Source organism: Mesocricetus auratus, unplaced genomic scaffold (assembly GCF_017639785.1).
Source record: "Mesocricetus auratus isolate SY011 unplaced genomic scaffold, BCM_Maur_2.0 Super-Scaffold_100003, whole genome shotgun sequence".
Taxonomy (NCBI): domain Eukaryota; kingdom Metazoa; phylum Chordata; class Mammalia; order Rodentia; family Cricetidae; genus Mesocricetus; species Mesocricetus auratus.
The window spans coordinates 33,348,108-33,372,131 of record NW_024429188.1 but is presented as its reverse complement, the minus strand read 5'-3'; the positions used below and the strand labels follow the sequence as shown (position 1 = coordinate 33,372,131).

Here is a 24,024-nt window from a genome sequence, read left to right as displayed (position 1 = left end):
AGTAATAAGACTAGGGAATAAGCACATTTGAGCACCAGTTTTTCTTAATCTCTGAGTTGGAGCAAGTCACTTACCTCCATTTATAGTCAATATCTTTAATTATATAAATAAGAAAAAAATATATGTTACTGTAGCTAAAATGTCAGAAGTACCCTTTGTCCTTGCACATGTGCATTTGAAATTTCATCAAAATTCTATCTCTTTTTTTCCAAGGAAGTCAACAAAGTTGGAATAGAGAATATACCCCAAGGTAGTATTGCTTACATAAATTACTCAGATTGGTAAATCACAGAGTACTTGCATGTCTTATGCTATAAGAAGAATGAATTTCCAAAAAACAGCTTCAATCTGATTTGTCTATTCCCCAAGTGTAGCCATCCCTGAAACTTAGTCTTTTTATGCACTTTTTTCTTATGGTAGACAACATTGTCTGTTTGGGTAAATGAGGCTTCTATGCTAACATTGTGGTGGTGATATAAAAGAAAATGCCCCCCAAAGGGAGTGGTATTATTAGGAAGTATGGCTTTATTAGAGCAGATGTGGTCTTACTGGAGGAAGACTGACACTATGGAAGTGGACTTTGGGTTCTCACCTATGCTCAACACATGCTCGGTGAGACAGTTCATATCCTGCCTTTGGATAAAGAAGTAAGATCTCTCAATTCAGGTATCATGTATGAATGCATGCTGCCTTGCTTCCTGTCAGGATGATAATGGATAAACTTGTGAACTCTAAGAGAGCAGTCACAATTAAATGTTTTCCTCCAAAAGAGTTGCTGTGGTCATGGTGTTTCTTCACAGCAATTGAAACCTGAACTAAGACAACTCTCCAGGATATTTATGAATCACTTTCCTTTGTATCTGATCAGTTATATAAGACCATGCACACACTAAAAATGATTTTTCATGGATGAACCTAGATACTGCACAGACTCGTACACATCATAATCCCACTGCAGAAAGATGTGTAAAGCTTCTTTCCTGATTTGGGGTAGTCCCATCTTTCATTGGATTTGATACTGGATGGGGTCAGTGGAAGTTTTTGTATTCATAGCGATTCAAGGAAAACTTATTGATAGACTTTAGAACAATCACTTCTCAGTCCTACATTTACACACATAGGGCACATTTTATAAATGATGGAATGCCATCATCTAATTGTGAGCACTCTGTTCTCAGTGACAAATATAGTAATGATTCATTTTGTAATCAGCAGTGTGTTAGAAAAAATGGGAGGAGAGCAAGCTCTGGATAGTTAATTAGGACCATATGATTGAACACATGCAAAGTAAATATTAACTGCCTTAATTTGTGGAAAACTTACTAAGGGCAAACACTTCACTCTATACTTAACATAAATCATTTAAATTAATATCAGTCAATCTTCACTGGAGAGTCTTTGAGCATACATTAACATCATTGTTTGCATCAAAACCCTACAGTCATAAAAGACTTAGAAATCTTGCCAAAGATACAAGATAAATGGTGGAACTGAGTTGTGAACACAATGTTGTCTTATACAAATAATGCAAACTGAATTACTATATTGAATATTTTGCAAATTTGCTAGTCAATTCCTGTTAATTGGGTGCTACTTTCTCTCTTATTGATTTTAGGATGATTTGCAGCATCCCGAGTTATATTCACAAGCTGCTAGCAGGACTTTCTCCTCCTTCATTTCCAAGAAAAAAAAGTCAAGCCAAACATCCTTTCATGATGAAAGTTCTGAAGAGACTAGAGATAAAAGGGACATACCTAAACACAATAGCGACAATTTACATCAAGGCTAGAGCCAACGTCAAATTCAATGGAAACTCAAAGCAATTCCACTAAAATCAGCAGCAAGACAAGGTTGTCCAGATGTCCACTCTCTCCATATCTATTTCACTATAGTACTTGAAGTTTTACTAGAGTAGTAAGACAACTGAAGGAGGTCACAGTATCATTATTTGCATATGATATTATGTTATACATAAGTGACTCTAAATATTCCACTAGGGAAATCCTAGAGCTGATAAACACTTTCGGCAAAGTGGCCAGATATATGATAAACTAAAAAAAAAAACCAGTAGTCCTCCTATACACCAATGAAAAAATGAACTGAGAAGAAATCAGGGAAATAACACCCTTCACAAATGCCTCAAATAATAAAAATTAGTTTTTTTGGTAATTCTAACTAAGCAAGTGAAAGACATATGATAAAAGGTAAAGTCTTTGAAAATTTAATTGAATAAGGTTTTATAAAACAGATCTTCCATGTTCATGAATCATATAAAAATGGCCATCCTGTCAAAAGCAGTCTAGGCAGTCTCAATCACAATTCTAATACAATTCTTTTCAGAACTTGAAAGAACAATTGTAAACTTCATATGGACAAACTATAAACCCAAGATAACTAAAATAATCCCTAACAATAAAAGAACTGCTGGGGGTCCCACAATTCCCATTTTCAAGTTGTACTAAAGAGCTACAGTGCAAAAAACCCAAGGTATTAGAAACACAAAAACCATGTTGATAAATGGAACTGAATTGAAGACCCAGCTATAAACCCAAGAACTTATGAAAACCCTATTTTTGATAAACAAGCAAGAAAGGCAAAAGGGTAAAAATAACATCCCCAAGAAACTGTATGTTTGCATGGGGAAGAATTCAAATAGAATTCATCAACATGCAGAAAACTCAAGTCCAAGAGGATTAAAAATATAAACATGAAACTAGACACAAGGAACCTGATAGAAGTGGGGGAATATCTTTGAATGCATTGACACATGAGACAACTTTCTGAACAGAATTAACATAGGACAGTCATTTAGATCAACAATTAATAAATTGGACATTGATTGGACCAAGTGGCAGTCTACAGAATGGGAAGTCTTATAACAATGCCACATCCAATATAGAGCTTATACCAAAAATATATAAGGAACTCAAAAGCTAGCTACCAAAAATCAAATAATTCAATTTAAAAATGGAATACAAATTGAAACAGAGAATTCTGATAGAGGAATCACAAATGTCTTAGAAATACTTACAGAAATATTCAAAATTCCTAGCCATCAGAGAAATGCAAACTATAACTACTTTGAAATTCAATCCGCAAATTATAATTACTTTGAAATTTCATCTTATATCTGTCAGAATGGCTAAAATCAAAAATGCAAATCACAGTTCATGTTGGGGAGGTTGTAGAGCAAGGGGAACACTCCTCTATTTTTGGTGAGAGTACAAGCTTGTGCAGTCAGTATAGAAATTAATATGGTGATTCCTCAGATACTTTGGAAACAATCTACATCAAGATTCATCTATTTAACTCTTGTGCATACACCAAAGCATGCTCCATCCTACCAAAAGGACACTTGGTCAACCATGTTCAACGTGGCTTTATTCAAAATAGCCAGAACCTGGAAACAACCTAGATGCCCATCAACTGAAGAATAAATAAAAATTAGTGTATGTTTTACATTTATAAAATGGAGTATTAGCTGCTAAAATGACATCATGAAAATTGCAGGCAACTAGAAAAAAATCATCCTGAATGAGGTAATCCAGATCCAGAAAGACAAATATAGTCTGCATTCACTTATAAGTGGATACTGGGCTCCAAGTAAATGATAACAAAGCTACAATCCACAGAACCAGAGAGTTTAGGTAAAGAGGAGGGCTTCGGGAGGGGGTGCATGGACCTTCCTGGGAAAGGGAAATAGAATGAAGATTGTGGGTATTCTGGGGAAGGTGGGGATTTGAGCTGGAAAGTTCAGGTGGAGAGAGTGATTGAAGGAGACAGTGCAGGCGGAGACAGCTGGAATTAGAGAACACTATGGGACAGGAATGGAAATCTAGTGAAGTGGAAACACCCTGGAACCTATGAGGTTAACCCTACCGAGGGCTCTTGATAATGGAGGATACACCTGAATCGGCCATCTTCTGTAGCCAGCCAAGGCTTCTGGTCTCTTCCTTTGAGTTATTGTCCAAGGGTGGTCCATAAACAACCAAGGCTGATGCTAGGACAGAAGTTTTCTTTCTAAAAACTGACAGTGGGGCCCATTGCAGCAGACAATATCCACACAACTCACTTAATGCAAAGAAGTTAATATGGTGCCTGCTTGGAGCCTTCGAAGTCCTATGTGCTAGTCCCTTTTGTCTAAGAAGATACTCTGTAGGCTATGGAAAGAGAACACGGGACACAAAGAGAGCCACAAAAGCCTCGCCCTACATTCTGTTCTGCCTGCAAGATGTGCTTAGACACTGGTGGTGCAGAACTTGTGGGAGTTAACAGCCAATGTTTGGTCTAACTGCAGTCCCATGCCACAAGAGGGAGTCTGTGCCCTACTTAGCCTGGACGGCCAGGAAATGGAGATTGGCTAGCCTAGAGAACTAGGGTAGAATCAAACACAACTGTTAAAAACAGAAAACCAAACCAACAACCAAAACCAGAACCAAAACAAAAAGTGATTTCTAAAGAAAGGTATTCTGCTGTACTTATAGACTGGTGCCTTTTCCAGTCATCACTGAAACTTTCTCTGACAGCCAATGGGAGGAGGTGCAGAGACACACACCAGACATTACATGGAGAGAGTATATATTGGAGGTCTCCATTGGATCCCTTCGCTCAGAGATTGGGGAACACTGCAGAAGTGGAGGAGGAAAGAATGCAGGAACTAGAATTGATGGGGGACACCAAAGGAATACAGTCCAACAAATAACTAATCAGGGCTCATATGTGTCCAGAGAGACTGAAGCAGTAAGGACAGGGTTCTTTGTGTATGTTGTATCTGTTAGCTTGGCATTTTTGTAGGATTCCTAACAGTGGGAGAAGGTGTATCTCTGACTCTTTTGCCTGCTCTTGGGACTGTTTTCTTCCTATTGGGTTGCCTTGTCCTGACTCCATATGAGAACTTTTGCATTGTTTTAACCTGTTTTGCTGTTGTTTCTTGTGGACTCACTTTTTTTTCTGAAGAGGAAAAGGAAGTAGAGTGGATCTGGGGGAGAGGATTGGTTGGAAGTGGAATAGGAGGAGTCATATGAGAGGAAACTATGACTGAGATGTATTGTATGGGAGAATAATCTATTTTTAATAATGATAATGAAAAAATATCCCTTCAAATTGCCTATTTCTTCTGGGGAAAATTCTTTTGTTGAACACCACCTCCTTAATGAACAAATGATCAATAAATGAAAGGCTTTCTAACTGTTCATGGTTTATATTTTCATATGATTTAATATGAATTCTTTCTACTCATTTTTCTTCTTTGCAATGCGTGCAGTGTCATCTATTCACATATTTCTTGTAATATAATTTCTTATAGACATTATAATCTTAAAATTTATTTGAATTTGGGTATTCATGAATACTGCTTTGAGTGTACTTTCTGTTTACTGAGGTAATAGTATATCCTTCTGGGGTCTTTGATGGAGTTGAAGACAGATAGTTATAGTTTTCCATAGTGATGGTAAAAGATAAAGATATAAAACTTTAGACTCACAGTGATAAGATAGATGATAGAGTATTCTCTTTAATTTTATCAAATGCAAATGGACTAAATATTATAACTATAATTTTTACTTGGTAAATGTTTTGTTATATATAATTTTACTATGTTAAGGTTAAACCTTCCTTTTTAGTTAGACATAACAGGGGAAGGTTATGTGGGATGTCCTTCTGCATGATGAGAATATGTGTTGCTTTTATTGGTTGATGAATAAAGATGTTTTGACCAATGGCCAGGCAAAGTATAGCTAGGTGGGAAACCCAAACAGAGTAACGGAGGGAAATAAGGCAGAGTAAAGGAGATGCCATGTAGCCACCAAAGGAATAACATGCTGGATCATCATTGGTAAGCCACAGCTTCATGGCAATTATAGATTAATACAAATAGATTAATTTATGAGAGAGAGCTAGCCAGGAATATGTCTGTGTCATTGGACAAATAATTGTAATTGATATATTAGCCTCTGAGTGATTATTTCATAAGCAGCTGTGTGACTGTGCGAGACAGAGAAAAAGTTGTGACTACAAAACCTTAGTTTACTTCCATAAATTCACATCAGGTAGGTCAATGCCCCTTGTAACTCTAAATCCAGAGGATTTAACACCCTCTGGCCACCACAGGCACTTATGCATGCATGGTTCACATAAACTAATGCCGGAACACCTGAATATACATAGACAAAACACCTTTAAAAGAGTGTTCATTGGAAGATTTGGCCATGTGTATAAGAAATAACTTGCAGGTAGAAACTCCAGATGTACACAGAGATATGCAAATTTGACTAACTTTAGGTTATTTCTGTTGCTGACACAAATGGGAACTACCATACACAATAATATTAGAGATGTGACTAATGAGTCAATAGCTTTAAGTGTTATCGCATGGGCCTATGAAAAGATGTACAAAAATTCCTCCTCAGCATTGTTTTTATCAATAACATAAAAATAGAACAAATTTAAGTGATGATTTACTGCAAACTGAGTAACCATGTTGTTTGTTTTGGTCCTTTCAAAATTAGGAATTATTCTACTTTTCTCTATTCTAAAGCTATTGTTTTTGGTTCAAAGTTCTATTTTAGGTAGTCATAATGAAAGTCAGTGCTTCTATTCGTAACTGAATTATTAGACAAATTGAAAGGAATGAAAATGATATGTTAAAAATCAGACTTCAGTCGTAATGGCAAACACATTACAGTGTTCAAACACTATCCATTTAGTTTTGATTAAAACATAGCAGTATACATATGTGTGTGTGTATAGATATCTATTTTGGTTATTTCTTCAATTATGTAAATCACTAGTAGTTATTACTATGCTAATACTAGAGGTATATCGTGGAAAGGTTATCATGAATTATTTATAGTCTGTTTTTGTCACATACTTAATCAGATGATTTAAAAATAGAGATGCTTATCTACACAGAAACTTCTCTACTAGCCGCAAATGTTTCTTCAGACAATCTTGGATATTAGAGTATTCATATATGGCATTGAGGTTTCATTGTTCAACAGAAGAATCCTAGCTGAACCCTACACATTCTTGTGTGTATTGCCTTATGAATGCTTCATAGAATTATTACTTTCCTCAATTTCAGTTTAATTAATGCTTCGCTACGAAATCATATTATTATGCATTCATTTTGAGCTACTTAACCTTAAAATTAAAACCTTCAAATTAAACAATTAAGGCCTTTTTCATTAACTATTTCTTTTATATATATTTATGCTCAGTAGATGTTAAATACTCATTATTTCTATAAACAGAAGTGAAAAATTCAAATTTTTAATGCCAGTATCTTAGATGTATTACACATATGAGCTATATTTGTATGTATATTCTTTTTAAACTATGAACAATTTCAATGTGCTTGTATTACACCACACATTACAGAGTTAACTTACTCCAATAGGGTTTCTATTTCTAAAAATATATAAGATATGTTCTCAAGTATTTTGTATTCTCTAAAATATGGATATATTCAAATACTATATTTGTGATGTATAAAATATTATACATAGCTACATACATAGAACCAAAGTATATATGCAAAATCCTACTGTCACTATTGTAAACACACAAAGGACAAGCAGAATGAATGAGAGAAAGAAATGTTACTGTGAAAACAGTAGCTATTTGGCAGCTTATAAGTATAGAGAGTATAAAGGTGATTTTAAGTCAAGTACAGCTTTCAGAAAAGACACATTCACTGATTTTGCATAATATGTGCTAGAAGTACTTGTAACATATAGCATAAAATTGTTTTTCCAATAATGTTCATGCTATACTCCTCTTTTAATGACCTAAAATAATACAATATAGACTTGGTATATAGAATTATATGCTTATAAGGAAATAAAATATCACTATGCTTTTTTTCTTCTTTTCATTTCTTTGATTTTGGTGCTGAGGAGCAAATACAAGACCTTGTACCTGTCTGCATACAGGTTACCAATGAAACAATCAGTACCTCTTGTCTTTTTAGTTACAAGACCTTACCATGTAGCTCAGATTGGCCTGCAAATTGCTATCCACCTACCTTAGTGATAGAGGCATTCACCACCATGCTTGGTTTTTCTCAATGGTACTTTGAAAACAACATTTTCAATACATTAAATTTAACTTTGAGTCATTGTAAAGAGTCATGTGACTTGTGATGTATCTTCATAATAATTAAATAGAAGCTTACTCTGAATTTCAATATATTTAGCACTCTTTAGTATTCTTTTTCTCTTTCTATTCATTTTAGAAACAATCTTATTTTACATATCAACTCCCCCATTCCCTTGCCCTCCCATCCTCCCATGTCCCCCACTGTCTCCCTAGACCATCCTCCCACACCCTTCCCAAGGCCAGTGAGGCCCTCCCTGGGGGACCATCAAAGTCTGTCAAATCATTTCGGGGAGGGGCCTAGGCCCTATTTCGTATATCTGGGCTGCAATAGTATCCCTCCATAGGGAATGGGTTCCCAAAGTCTATTTGTGACCTAGGAATAAGCACTGACTCTAATGTTAGAGGTCCCATAGACTGCCCAGGCCTCCTAGCTGGCAGTTTGGTTTGGTCCAATGCTGGTTCCCTAGCTTTATGATTAGGGTCTCCATGCTCTCACTAGTTAGGTCAACAACTGTTTCTGTGGGTTCCTCCAGCACAATCTTGTCTCCTTTGATTTATAAATAAAATATATGCATAAATATTTAAATCATTATATCTACAAAATATGTGCTTTTTTGCCTTTCAAGTCACAGAGAATGTGAACATAACTGCTTTGGCTCTGATTTTCACCCAGAGCACACAAGTGTTTTCCCTATAAACACCAAATCCCCCCACATCACTCATGAAACTAAACATACATGACATTGGGCTTTATGTTGCTGTAGACATTCTTACTATAATGGCAGTCATGACTACTTTTAGATGAATTATAAATTTTTGTTTGGGTGTTTGGCACATAATTCTATATGTTGCCCTGGCTGTCCTAGAACTCACTCTGTACTCCAGGTTGGCCTTCAACTTAGAGATCTGTCTGCTTCTACTTCCAGAGTTCTGGAGTTAAAGGTGTGTGTGTCACTAGTGCTTGGCCCATAAATTTATGTTTAGAATTGTGTTCTTTAGTGGTAACTTCTACATTTAAGAATTCCTTTATGACCATTATCATTTATTGAACAATTAACATCATTTCCTAACAAAAATCCAATCTCATAGCAAGGAACACACCACATAGAAAAGGAACCTTAGAGGGCTAAAAGCACCTTCTTGTGTTTCTCATACCCTGTATAAGATGCAATGTTCTCTCACCTATCAATTAGAGTGCCATCCTGTAGAGAAACAGGAGGGGAAATCGGAAAGAAAAACAGACTATTTTTTAGAGATACTGGCCCATACCATGGGAATGGATAAACTGGCAATTCAGGATGAGACCGTTTTCTTCACTGCTTAATGAGGGAGAGAGTTGTGGAGAATCAAAGAGGAACTAATGGAAAACCTGATTATCATTAATGAATACTTCACCAGAATATACATAATATATAATGCCTTCTGTACATAAAATATAGATGTGGCTATTTGCCTACTTAAGAATCCATAATGGATATCCTAGTTTGCTTTCTATTTCTCTGATAAAGACTATGACCAGATGCAATATGGAAAGGAAAGGAAAGGAAAGGAAAGGAAAGGAAAGAAAAGGAAAGGGTTTATTTGGTTTATGTGTCCTGATCACAGCCCATTATATGGAGAAGCCACTAGGAACTCAAGGCAGAAACCTGGAGTTAGGAAGTGAAGCAGAAGCCATGGAGGAATGCTACTTACTGACTTGCTTCTCATAGCTTTCTCAGTCTAAATTCTTACATAACCCAGTATTACCTGCCTTGGTACCAATCACAATGTGCTGGGTCTTCCTACATCAAACATTAATCAAGAAAATGGCTCCACAGACTTACCTACTGCATGATATTATGAAGGCATTTTCTTAACTCATGTTCCTTTTTGACCCTATCATGTGTCAAAGTGACAAAAAACAGAAACAAAAATCTAGCCAGTACAATCAACACATGTATTCTTACATTAGCACTATTAATACCACCAGGGAATTCTATTTGCAATATTCCTGGGTTATTCTATGACTGTCAACATTGAGAAGCATAATCCTAGGTAGCACATAATGGGGGGGTGGATAAATGTTGACTTCAAATTGTATTTCACTTCCATATATAACAATGCACCATGTACTGTTCAGTGATACAGCTTTATGAGTAAACAGATTTCTGGCTACAGTCTTCTGAGACAATTTAAAATGGTGCCTGAATCTTTTAAGATATGAGTTGCAAAAGTTGTACAGTATTGAATATTGCAATTTGCAAGTGCATATATGTATGTATATATATGTATATATATATATATATTCCAAATATAAATGAACTCACAGACTACGCATGGACCCCAATTGTGGCAATTTTTGAACTTCAATATTTTTTTCTACTCTGCATTCGGTCTGCATATCAAAGCCGCACCTTGGGCACCATGGTAGTAATCATAGTGGTCCATTTATTCACTTACACAGAGAATGTTTGAAAACTCTTGAAAAATGTTCAAATTTTCCTCCTTTAATCATAATCATAAAGGGACACTATCCAAGTTCAGGGCAGAGATTTCTGTAGTTTACATTTAAAAATGATAATGTAGCGCCCAATGTTCTCACATTAACTTCTAGCAAAGTATCATTACCTACGATTACTTTTAATGGGACAGTGAAAGAGCACTAAAAAAGTTAAAATTCTACTGTGCAGTAAAAGTAAGATGTGAAGGAAGCAATAATAGTTGCAGGGTGGCAAAGTGACTTTAAGTTACATCTAGAGCAAAATAATGATGTAGAATGGGGTAAGTCTTCTTTGGAAGAAAATTGTTTAATATTGGTGAATGAAAATTAAAACTGGGCCATTTAATTCTATTGGGTTTACTTCTCATATGTCAAGAGGAATAATATTCTGACTGCAAAGAACAGAACAAATAGTATTGACAGGAAGTAGTGCCCAAGAGGAGAGAAAAGATTAGTGGGTTCCAATCTTCTAAGAATTAACTCTACAGATTCAGACAAATTACATCTCAGGATACTAATAAAACTAGCCAGCCACAATGGGTACACCTGAAGACTAGAATAAAGCAGTTTGGGGTTTTATAAGAAAAATAAAGTTAAAACTTTCTAAATAGTTATTTCAAATGAGCCTATAAAACAAAAGGCAGAAAGAAGCTCAAAGCCCGTGGTTCCTAAATTGTCATAATGTTGTAATCAGTTGCAAAAGGGCTTATGAAACAACACACAATCTTGCTGTCATCCTTGCATACTGTAAAATAAACGTTAAAAAAGAAAACATGGTTTAAAATATGTAATTGTGCTATAATTTCTCATCAAAGTGAACTTCTTTCTAAGATTACTTGCTATGAAGGACAATTTGTACATCATTTGTTGAAAATTTATTTTGATGGTTTCAGGTTACATCCTTAAAACTAGAATCAATTTGTCATGTAAAACACTTCCTGTAGAGAATAGCCATGTTTCTACTTCAAGTCGTAAAGTGTATTTGTCTCAGTGCTTGAAAGAGATGGTAACCAATGAAGAAATCTGGAAACAATCTAGTTAAAAGGTTGTACATTGGGAAGGCAAAATGATTCTGAGACACTTGAAAAATTCAATCTTACAAGAAGAATTTAAGTTAAAAAGATAGTGAGTTGGCACCCTCTCCCCTCATCCCTGATTGCTTAAAGGTTGATGCCACACCCACAAGATGCAGGGACCAAATAACATGCCTTCCAAGTGTCTTGACTACATTAGGATTCATGCTCTAGGACTATTATGACACCCTTTTAGAGTACTCATTCCACAGTACAGCATATGTTGGCATCAGTTATACTTCGTACACTGAGTCTATTTATTCACTGTACTCAATCTAAGAAAATTGAGAGTGTCCTTAACATAATGCATCATAGTCAACAAATATATGGCTTGTTAACTGGACAGATATTTCATTAGTGTACTAAGAGTTATTCATTGGGGATTGGTGCAAGTAAAATTCATATGTGTTTAAATAATACGCATAAAATATTGGAATGTGTGCTTGTGGACAATATGAAACACCAAGAAAATAGGAAGTAGAGCAACAATAATTTTATGACCAATTGAAGACTCCACCAAAAGTAAGTTGATTTCAATATAGGAGGATTCCTAGTATATGCTGCAGTGATTGAACTTATGATTAATCTATTGGAGACTTTTTTGACATAGATAAAATTACAGAATGTGTATGTATAATTTATTCTATTATATTTATAAATTATGATGGTAAAAGGGAACTTTAGTAAACTCCATTAAATTATATTTAATTAATTTAATATACTATACTATACTATAATGATATTAACATTTAATAGTCTATATTACATTATAACAGGAAATCTAAAACCAAAAGATGCCCTCAGTGATCATAAGTTCTTAAGGTTGGGAAACATCAGTGAATATACTTGAGGACAGGGTTGACAAAAACCTTTGTACCTACTTCCATTAAATAAATAACAGCAAAACAACAGGAGAAATGACACAACAGGACTAGAGAGTATTCCATGTAATAACCTATTCCATGCATTGCACAATGAAGATGAATGTATTTCAGGAATGAGTGATGTCTGTGGTAAGGTAAATGATGATGTGTTAGCAGCATAACAAGTGTCAAACCAGGAATCAAGTTGTCCTTTTTTCCTTTCCATAGAATGTCAGCCTAGAGAATTTTTGTCAAAGTGGGGTCTTTCTCTGGAGTTATGTGAAATATATCCTAGGGATATGTGGGCAGGAGTGGTATAAATGAATTTATTTCCTAGATTCACAGTCACATTAAGTTATTTGCATGACTGTGTTCCCATGTTACATTTGTTTGTCATTTCAGTTTTGTTTTCTTTGGACTGTGATAGTTCTTCTCCCTGACTGAAATACATCTCTCTGGAATGTCCCAGTGGTCATTGCTTCTGAGACATATTCATTCAAAAATAAAAGTATAACTCAAAGTACTGGTAAGTGAAATCCTTTTTGAATCAAGAAATCATTAAGCTGACACCTGCTCATTTCACTAATAAACTTATCCCTAATAAAAATTCTCCCGTGTTTGATATTTATTAGCCACAAACTTAGCTTGTATAGTTATCCCTAGCTATGAATATTAATGATAATTGCAAATACACCTCAATTTAATGAATTTAAAAATATTGAGAGCCTTACAGGTACAAGAAATTGTTTCTAAAATTTGAAGTTCACATATATATTTTTTCACACAAAACTATATGGCATACATAAAGAGTAGTTAGATATCATATCATAAATACAGATTATATTAGGAAATAGTTCTTTGATGGTAATGGGATGGAAATCCAATTCAAAGAAGAAGAGGCAAAATATAAAATTTCTACTTATTAAGGATAAGTTTGTTCATGTATTATTTAAGTGGATGATTGTAGATAATATATTACTATGGTTTTTGGATCACATTAGGTATATCCAGAAGACTAAGGAATACTTTTTATTTTAGTTTTAATTTATAAGTTTTTGAAAATTTTATGCCTGAGAATACTGTATTTACAACATTTCCACCCTTTTTTCTCTCCTGCTCTTCTCTTCCCTTCTACTCCATCTCAGATTTTACTATTAACACACACACACACACACACGCACACGCACACGCACACACACACGCACACACACACGCGCACACACGCACACGCACACACACACACGCACACACACGCACACACGCACACACACGCACACACACGCGCACACACGCACACGCACACACACGCACACACACGCGCACACACACGCACACACACACGCACACACACACACGCACACGCACACACACACACACGCACACACACAGTATGTCTGTTTCTGTGATAAACATCCATCAAAAACAACTTAATGGAATAAAGTATTTATTTTGTTTACGAATTGCATAAAAGGGAAGCCTGGGCAATATCTTGAGGTAGGAACTTGGGGGAAAGGAACTGAAACAGAACTGTTAAATAATACTTCCTACTGGCTTGCTCCTTGGCTCACCATTGAGAAGGTCTGCCAATATCATGACAGGCTGAGCAGTATTTATTCCTGGCATATAGAGGGAATCTGGGAGCCCATGCCACGTGGAGGGATGCTCTCTCAGCCTGGACACGTGGGGAAGAACCTGGGCCCTCCCCGGGATGATGTGACAGACTCTGAAAATCCCTCATGGAGGCCCTTGCCCTCCCTGGGGAATGGAGGGGGATGGTGTGAGGTGAGGGATTGGGAGGATTGGGGGTGTGGGAGGAGCGGAGGAATAGGGAACTGAAAGTGACATGTGTAAAAAGTTAAATAAAAAATATGGAAAAAAAGAATTAGGCCTCATTTTTTGCTTCTTTCAACCTAGCAGGCTGTTTCTGAGGAAATCAAGAACAAAGGACAATCCATGCTTAACACCCCTGACAGCAGCTCAAGGTATAGTAGGCCTGAACCAGCCCACCCCACAGCCTCACAGCAGCTCAAGGTAATAACCACATAAGGACAAGCTGTAGTCTTAGTCTGCCGTTGCTTTCCCTAGCCAAGTAAGCATGTACCAAATAGTTGCCAGTTACTTAAGCCCAGTGTGATTAAAATGATCTAACTGCTCTAGAAAATTCTCTTAGCTGTCCTTAAAAGGAGCCTGCATGTCCATGGGTGAGCAACCCCATGTGCATGTGGTATAATAAACACTCTTGCTAATTGCATATGTGGATGGTGGTCTTTGTGGGACTTTTCCAGGACTCTAACAATCATCAGCTACCTTTCTTATACCTCCTAGATCCTTCTGCCCAGGGGCTGTACAGCCCACAGTAGATTGAACACTCCCACATCAGTCATGAATCAAGAAAATGCCCCCAAGGCTTGCCTACAGACTGATCTGGTGAAAACATTTTCTGAATTAAGGTTCCTTCTTCCCAAATAAACCTAGATTATGTCAAGTTAAAGAAAAAGAACACAATATAAACAGAAAATACAATATGCATAGAAAATTCATTTTAAACATCAAGTTTAAAGTTCCAGGGGTGGAAATAAACAGGGAGATATTCTATTTTCTAAACTAGTTTTATAAAAAGGTTTGAATATCACTGTAAGAGAGGGGTTTTTTGAACACTCTTCTTGGGATTAACAGGGAACACTGAAAATTTTACAGTTCATGAAAATTATAGTAGATTTCTCTTGGTCAACAAAGTACTAATATAAAATATATTTGCATGATCTGTTCTATCTGAAGAAACCCCAGTTTCCAGTCTCAAGAAGTTCATTATTATTTTATGTAGAAAAGTTGAGTTGGGGCATGAGAAATCTTTCCTGGCTCTCCACTATTGTCTATCACTTAATTTGTTTTCTGGCAGTAATTTTCCTGCTTCCTGGTTGGAGAGATGGAAATTGAGTTGGAAGATCAGGATCTTTATTTTCATGGGGACATTTGTGATGGGAGACTCCAGGCTCTTGTTGAACTGGACTATAGGTATGTGCAGCAGAGTCTCCAGGGGATGAAGGGAACATCTAATTTTCATAATATTGTTCCCACAGTGTTGGGTGGTAGTATATACAAGGTCAAGCTGTGTTTGAGGGTCTATGATTCCAGGTGAATTGGGGCATTGGTTGTGTCTCAGTTAGGTACTGCAGGGATTGGAAGAAAATTGGTTTGCATGATGTCCTAGATGTCTGCAATGAATCTGGGTGGCAGGAGGCATTATTGTGTTTCCTTTGTGTTGGGTTTACTTTTCCCTTTCCACCCTGATAAGACCTGCCAATGAATTTACTCTTCTCAGCACCCACCTGCTAGCTCTGGATATGAGCCTGGGCTCTTCAGCATGCAAGTTCTTGGCTAAAAGGGATAATTACATGAACTGTACCATAAACAATGGGTATTTTATGCCTTCAGAGGGTCTCTGGATAGATCAAAATAGCTGTTGTACAGTTCATTTCCCCATGCAAACACTGAACTAAAGCCTCTGTGAAATTATGGATGAGGCTAAAAGAAAATTTTAGAAGTTTCCTTCAAAAATACTAGCAAATGGTTTTAACTTTCACACTAAAGAGATAACAACACCAGTATTCATGAAGTTTGCTACCTTGTGTTTTATGTTTCTCTCTGTGTTTCTGTCTGTCTGTCTACATCTCTCTCTCTCTCTCTCTCTCTCTCTCTCTCTCTCTCTCTGTGTGTGTGTGTGTGTGTGTGTGTGTGTGTCTCGATGGATCTTAATATGATTTGATCTTGAAATAAGCCTTCAATAAATTTCAACTAGACTACGACAATAAAGTGGTTGCCAAATGTTTTGTAATGGTTGACACTCCCTATACCCTCAAGCATTAACATCCTTCCTCACCAGCAACAAACATAATGGCAGACAGACCATGTTAAAAAGTGGAAGGTTAATTGTAAAAAGGAGTCCACAATGCAGCTTCCAGGTTTTTTCCATCCATGACTAGGTATAACTTTGTAACTAATCTAGGAGGATGCATCTGTTCAAGGATTACCAATGTCCCTGTATGTAAGCCCTCATTCGTTCTTTGTAATCAAGCCCAATAAACTGCCAATTTGGATTTGGGATTGTCTTTGGTATGCATATGGGATTAATGCACTTTCACCAGGAAAAGTTAATGAACAGTGTTAAAAGATACTGGTGTGTGATAATTTACTACTAAAATGATGCCTTATTCTCTTAGAAAATTAAATAAAAATAAAAATAATGGCTAATAAATAATAGTCAAACAGGTGGATAAAACAGCTGAAAATGAAAAGGACAATAGCAATAAACTTTGTATATAACACGTGACACCTATTGGGTGTATTTTTTGAAGGAAAAATAATTCTGTCCCAAAGCAAAACAACTGCTCTTGCCAGAAGTAGGAAGGAAAATATGGTCCCAATCTCAGTAGAATTAAGAAGTAGAAAGTATATGGAATAGGAATCTTATGTTACACAGTTAATGTGTGCTATGAATTTATTTGTAAGCTCTTTAATAGATTTAGCACAAACAGAATCCTAGTGAGAAGTTAGTTAAAAAGTCTGTTAAAGTTGCAAAACATTCTTGTAATACAGATCAGTTCTTCATAAATAAAATAAAAACCACATTTACTAAGCGTGATGACACAGATCTGTCATTCCAGCTGCTCATAATTCTGACAAGTTCACAGTCTGCATCGGTAAGTTATGAAGGTTCTATATGAAATTAAATCATAAAATGAGGCTTGCAGATATATCTCAATGTTAGAGAGCTGGTCTCGCATGCTAAGTTCAATCCCTATCACTATAATATACTGGGTGTATTCAAGGTGTCCAACATGATGTCCTGTATCTCCTTTGTTGGCATATCTTCAGTTTCATGAACCAGTATCCCTAAGTTGCTCAGGAGGAACCTATGCTCCCAGAAAAATTAGAAACTCACAAAGATTGCTGTTAGAGGAAATTTGTTACTGGTTGCTTCCTCACATTAAATCTCACTTCCGTTTTGAAGAACATTTACTTCAAAATCCCTTCTATAAGGCAGCCCATTTCTGCTTCTTAAACTATAATCTCCCGTGTTCTGACTCAGGGATATCTGCCCTATGTATCCCCCTGAAACACCAAACCATTTAAGTATAATCATTAGGGAAATTATAGCCTGATTTTCAAGTTTGTGGGAATCTAGGGATTGACTTCTAACTGTGAAATTCAGAAACATAGATGGCCTAATTACTTTCTTTTTCCTCCTCTAGAAGTCCCCAGGTACTTTTCTATTAATTCATCTAGCACTTGGAGGAGCCAACATTTTTTTGTGGTGAGATTACCGGCATTTGCTAACATGCCCGGTTTATTATGCAGTAATTTATGCAAGCAAAGACAAGTACTTTTATAAATGGAGCCCCATTCCCAATCCGTTCCTGTCTTGTTTCAACAGAATGGAGCTCAATTTCTTACTTCTATTGTACAAGTTCTGGATCAAGTCCTTCATGGCTGTTAAATTGTCCATTACTATTTTTCTTTGGCAATACTCACTACAAAATATGAACACATGATTTGGATGTTTAGTTACTGCAGTGTTAAGTTGTTAGGATTTTGTTATTGGTCTGCAGATTTGACATTATAGACAATTACATTTCTAATGTGGTTGGGTTTATTTATAGACTACAGATGAAAAGTCTTCTTGAGGGAGGAAACACCATCTCTGTCATCAACCTGGAAATAACCCATTTACTAAGCTTTAACAGAAGGAATTATACATTTCCAATAACTTCTATTTCAATAAAAAGTTTAGAAAGCAGTAGTTACGCTGCTATATGTCAGATAAACAGTCTATCTCTAGCTCATTATTGAAAGCTTTCATTAAAGATTAAAAGCATAAGGCCCTTTATATAAATTCTAAACTGGTCCCTGGAACTTAGGATTCAATTATCATTTGTGAAATTTGAAATCAACATAGTTTATGTCTAAATTGAGAGTACATTTGAAAATCGAAATTCAAAGGCATGCCTTCTCGTGGGCTGACTGATGGGAAAGGGCTGTGATTATGCCTCATTTTCACCCTCTACATCACGATCTCATTGATTATGTTTCTCAGCTTGCTAAGGGTTCTGTGAGGTGATTTTCAAGATAAATACTGCTATTTGTAGGATTTCCTGAATAGGAATATTTCGGGAGTAAATTGCACAAACCAAGTGATGTGCAGCCAATTTTCACTCTAGCATAAACAATGTATTAGAACAGAAACCTTCAGGCTTTTCCTCCCTCCCTCCCCTCCTTCCTTCTCTCCTTTCCTTCCTTCCCTCTCCTGCTTCCTTCTTTCCTTCCATCCTTCCTTCCTTCCTTCTTTCTTTTTTTTCAACTTGAGTTTTATTACATAGCTTGATGCACTTCATCAATAAGCATAAAATGTCAGGGAGGAAAAAACGGAAGCTCATATAGGACATTACATATTCTTTTTCTTTCTAACATGTGCTCAGATTTTGACCAGAAAAAAATGAATGACCAGAATGGCAGATCTCCAGAACCTTTGCTTCTGATGTATCCATGACCACCAAAGATAGAAACATAAAGCTTCTTTAAATTGAGGAAATGCAACCAGGTTGTAGTTTTCTTTATATATACATTCTTTTCAGTGACTTTTAACACAGACTCTTTTTTTAAAGGCAACTTAATTGTCTGTGTTAAAAAGTTTCATGTTCTCTCAAACATTTGAAAGCTTTATTTTTTATTTTGGATAAAGTGCAGCAAATATATCCCATTTTATCATTTTTTAAATTGAAAGAAAATATTTAATTTATTTAAGCACAGGTATATACAGGAAGCTGTAAAGAATGAAATCCACAATTTAAGCAAAAAGAAAAATATAATCTTATAAGTCATTATTAGAAATAAAGGTAGACATAGAGGGATAAAGGATTGGTTATTACTAACAAAGATCATAGCTTTTCGATTGCAAGCCAATGGGTTTGCAGTTTATGGGAGAAGCCCACTAGTTAGCATACACATGGTCATATGTCCTTTTTGGCCTGGATACAGACAAAGGAGAAGAAAGAATCTTAAGTGGTCTTTTAAATCTACACTTCAAAGATGAAACACTTAAGATGTGTGGGGAATATACCAATTAGTTTTCTTCATGGAAAGAGGCAGCTGTATTTTCCCCTCAGTGATTTAAACTAAGCTGTAGGGAGCAAATTGAATGACACCAAAACACTACACAGCAGTGAGAGTAGGGACATGTAGCTTTGATAATGAAGTTCATTAACATGGAAAAGAGTGGCTTCACGCCACACTGCAAGACCTATTTGTTGGAAACCTGTGTGCTGTTGATAAAGACTGATGTGACTTTTTGGTATTAGTGAACTAACTGCGGACAGGATGAGGAGAATACAGATAAGACTAAAGTTACTTTGGTCGAGTTAACACGATCTATTTGTGTGCTGGGATTTAGTTTCCTTTTCTCTTATATATGGTTCATGGAAAAAAAGCTCTCATTTTGTATCTACATTATTACTTTTTTCTCAAAAGACATATAGTTATGAACAGACTTTTACTTATGAGTTACAAAATTAAAACAAAAACATGTTTACTAGTTGAGAGGGATGAATTTGTGTCTTCTTTGTGATATGAAACCAAGGTCAAGGAAAATACGAGTTCTAGCAAACTTTGTATTCTGGCTCAAGTTATGGTGCATTTGGGCCAAGTATCCGCACTTTTTTATCAGGGTGATTTCTTCAGTAATGAAGCAACAAGAATAAATGAGAAGTAGCACTGGTAATTGCATTAGTGTCAACTATGTCTGAGGGTACTATAAAGTAGCTAACTGAAAAATAACAAAATTCTAGAACAGGTGGTTTCTCAGACTTGAAGAAGTCCTTTGTCCAGTCATCCCTTGTAAGCATGCATGATGACTCAAGTGTAGGGTGATTCAAGTATCAGAAGCCATATCTAAATCCTATTTCAGGATATCCAATGTACTGTTGATGGACAGGCTGTATTGTTACTTGTTTTATATATATATATATATATATATATATATATATATATATAATGTTAACTTAATTTGTTACCTGGTGAAGGTTATTATTACTCATGAGTCTGGTTGTCAGACTGAATTGAGGACCATGGCAGTGATTGAACAGGCTGAGTTTTGTACTGGGGAAATGATATTTACCTGTGACTTAGAAAGTACCATATGTTCTCAGTGCACAGCTATCAGAGTGGTCAATAAAAACATCAGGAGAAAGCAATGTAAAAGGAAAACAGTGCACTTTGCAAATATAACTCAATTTAGCTGGAACAAACCTCTCAATCTCCCTCTTATTTTTATTCCTTCTTTTAAGCACATCTTGCTCAAATGTTTAGGATGACAATTTTAGATAAGATACTTACAAATGCATTCCAATTAAGTACAATTAAAGGAGAGATGGAAACTTGATCATACTAACAAATTGTCTGGTAACAGTATAGTGATTAGGTTTTTAAAGGCATATCTAGTACATTCTGGAAGAAGCAGAAAATGCTAGTGAAATAGTGATTATCACAATAGCATCAATGGTAATGGTGGAGAAAGTTTATTAAGGCTTCTGGGACTTCTCTACCTCTATCTTTATTATTTCTGATTAAAAAACCGAACCAAAAGTGAACCCTGATAAATTAGTTTACTAAAAATCATCACCAGATCTGATCCCCCTTTCACTTGATTAGATTTTTCCTTCTCTAGTGTCCCGCACATGCTGTCTGCTCATTCTGTCTTCAGGAAGATCCCTGTTCTTTATGAATAACCTTCTTTTACTTCCGTTGTTTCCACCTAACACACTAACCCTCTCATGCACAAAGAATTCCTATTTTCCCATTCAGAATTCAGACAAGCTTTCAATTTCAAGTCTCCTCTCTGAACTCCATTTCAGAGTTTGCTGTGTTCATTGTGATGAACTTAAAAATGTTATCCTTTTCTGCTTTAAAGCGACATAAAATTCAAAGTATCCAGTGAGAAACTCAGAGATGTCATTGAGCCATTCTGCCAGAAATGAAAACGTAAAGCTAGAGGCACCCACCTTTAGGTCCAATGGTTCAGTTTGACTTGCTTGGCTATAAATTTCCAATTGCTTCCGAATAGGAGAGAGCCACAGAAGCAGGTGATCTATCTGCTCTTCGAATTCCCCGAAATCTTTTATGTGAACCTCAAGTTCTCCTTGTTTTTCAGGCAAAGCTCTGGAGACCTGAAAGGGGGAAAAGTAAAAGATAAATAATTCTCAAGGTATACATTAAAATTGCAAACATATCTAAAAAGAGGTGTTACAGCAATTTGCAGATACATTTGTTTAACAAGATGTTAAAACTACATATATAGCATGTTAAGATATAATTAACACTGTCATAAAAGTACTGCACGCTAACCGATTGCGCCACTGGAGCTCCAGTGTTTACCATGGCGTACAAATGATCTTTAGGAGCTCATTCCACATGGAGGGATGCTCTCTCAGCCTGGACACATGGGGAAGGGCCTAGGTCCTGACCTGGATGAAATGACAGATTCTGGAGATCCTCCCAAGGAGGGCCTCACCCTCCCTGGGGAATGATGTGGGCATTGGGTGGGGGGCTGGGGGAGAGCTGGTAGAGGGACAGGGTAGGAGGGGTGGGAGAGGGAGCTGGGACTGACATATGAAGCATGCATGCATGTTTCTAAGACATAATTTATTTTAATACAAATAAAAAATGATATAATTAACACATTAGAAATTATTAGGTAATACTCGATTTTTAAAAAATGTTTACAAATAGCAATTCCTTTTATGAATGCAAAATACATACCTAAGCCAGGTGTGGAGCCTCACAATTGTAATACCAGCATAGATGTTACTGAAGCAGGGGAATTGCCATGAGCTAACCTTAGACACAGGGCAAGTTCAAGGCTAGCCAGGGTTATAGAATGAAACTGTATATCAAAAGAACTCAAAAACAAGCACACACACACACACACACAAAAAAGCCTCACCCCCACTTACACGGATGCATACTTCAACTGATCAAAGACAAGGAACATAAACCTCATATGACTTCCCATTTAGTAAATGTGTATGCCAATCACATTTGGCCTTTGCAGTATTACAAAGATAGGAACCAAATTATACAGCTTTAGTTCTAGGTTTATAACCAAGTCTTCCCGGAGGAATTGTGATTTATACTAACAGAACATAATGAAATTAAAACCAAAGTAAAATATATTTTATTAATATAGCAAGGATTTCTTCTACTATATTCGATTTTAGTTTGAATTAAGAATAATGTTGCAAAGACATACTTTATTTACAAGGAGAATTGGTAAGAAAATAATTTTTGTTAGCTATAGTTTGTGAGGCTTATTGTAAATAGGTGAAGCAGATATTGATGATCAGATTGAAAAGTTAACATGACATTTGGATGAGAGTAAACTAACAATTACTGCTGGTTATTTCCATAAAAGTTTTAGTATATACTAACGTTCATGGATTTCCAAATTTATTGCTTTCTTTAATCTCTCATGGCTCCTGCATATCATCTAAATTTTAAGCATAAATAACACTGGAATTGTCAGATGCCAAATACTTTTGTAAGCAATATGCTGTAAGATTAAATATTGTCTGATCTAATATTAGGTACTTAGATTTAAATTCTGGTTTTTGCTCTTGCCTAAGATACTAACCCAGTTTTCCCTAATTTCCAGTGCCTCTTTCATAGACTGGAGATAATGTAGACACAATGTTAATCTAAGAATAAACTAAAGCAATTCTTTAAAATTTGCTTAGAATAATTCTCTGCATGATGGTGAAAGACAATAAAACCATTAAATGTTAGCAACAGTTGCTCAAACTCCTGGGTAAACAGAAAACCAGGAATAGCAAGAATAAAGCTATTATCTTCAGAAAGTCAAAAATCAAAACTAATAAAAGGGAATAGTGACAACTTGCAATGTCAATTTTGTCATAATGAAATAAATGAAAATGATGACTTTATCTATTTATTGCTCTCAAGGCTGTGGAAAATACTGGTTACTCAACATCACTGATCCCATTAATGTATTCACATCCCTTGTGGAAGACAGTTTGGCAACTTGTTTAAAATATATTCAAATTTTATCTTCATTCAATTTATTTGACTTCCAGTGTTTGTGTATTTATATCTCTGAAAATAAAATCACAGCTTGGTGACAAATCATGGTGGTAGCTGAGTGTCAGATCATATTACAGTTTTTGAAGGATATACACGTACAGTTTTTTCAATAATTAACACAAAAAGTAAACCCACTTTTTCCTCTTAAAACAAACTATTGGAGGGAAATTGTGCTTTGTATAGTTTAATAATGAACTATTATTAGGATGTGAATGTATTGATTGTTTTCCTCTGACAATATCAATCATTCATTGCTGATAGTGCTTGTGGGAACTGAGACCTTATCACAAAATTTTTGCTATTCTTTCTTCCTATTCAAATTACGCTCTAAGAACTGTGGTACACAGACTGGGCAAAGATAGGA

At 35.9% G+C, this 24,024-nt stretch overlaps 1 protein-coding gene across 8 annotated transcripts in view; it reads right to left on the bottom strand.

Moving 5' to 3' along the window:
- The window catches only part of Dmd (dystrophin), a 2,157,616-nt gene that overhangs the window by 717,148 nt on the left and 1,416,444 nt on the right, over positions 1–24,024 (bottom strand). For all 8 annotated transcript variants that reach the window (XM_040744180.1, XM_021232987.2, XM_040744181.1 and 5 more), the window contains one exon: positions 21,566–21,730. In XM_040744180.1, the coding sequence (XP_040600114.1) occupies positions 21,566–21,730 (165 nt within the window). The remainder of the gene's footprint in view (positions 1–21,565; positions 21,731–24,024) is intronic.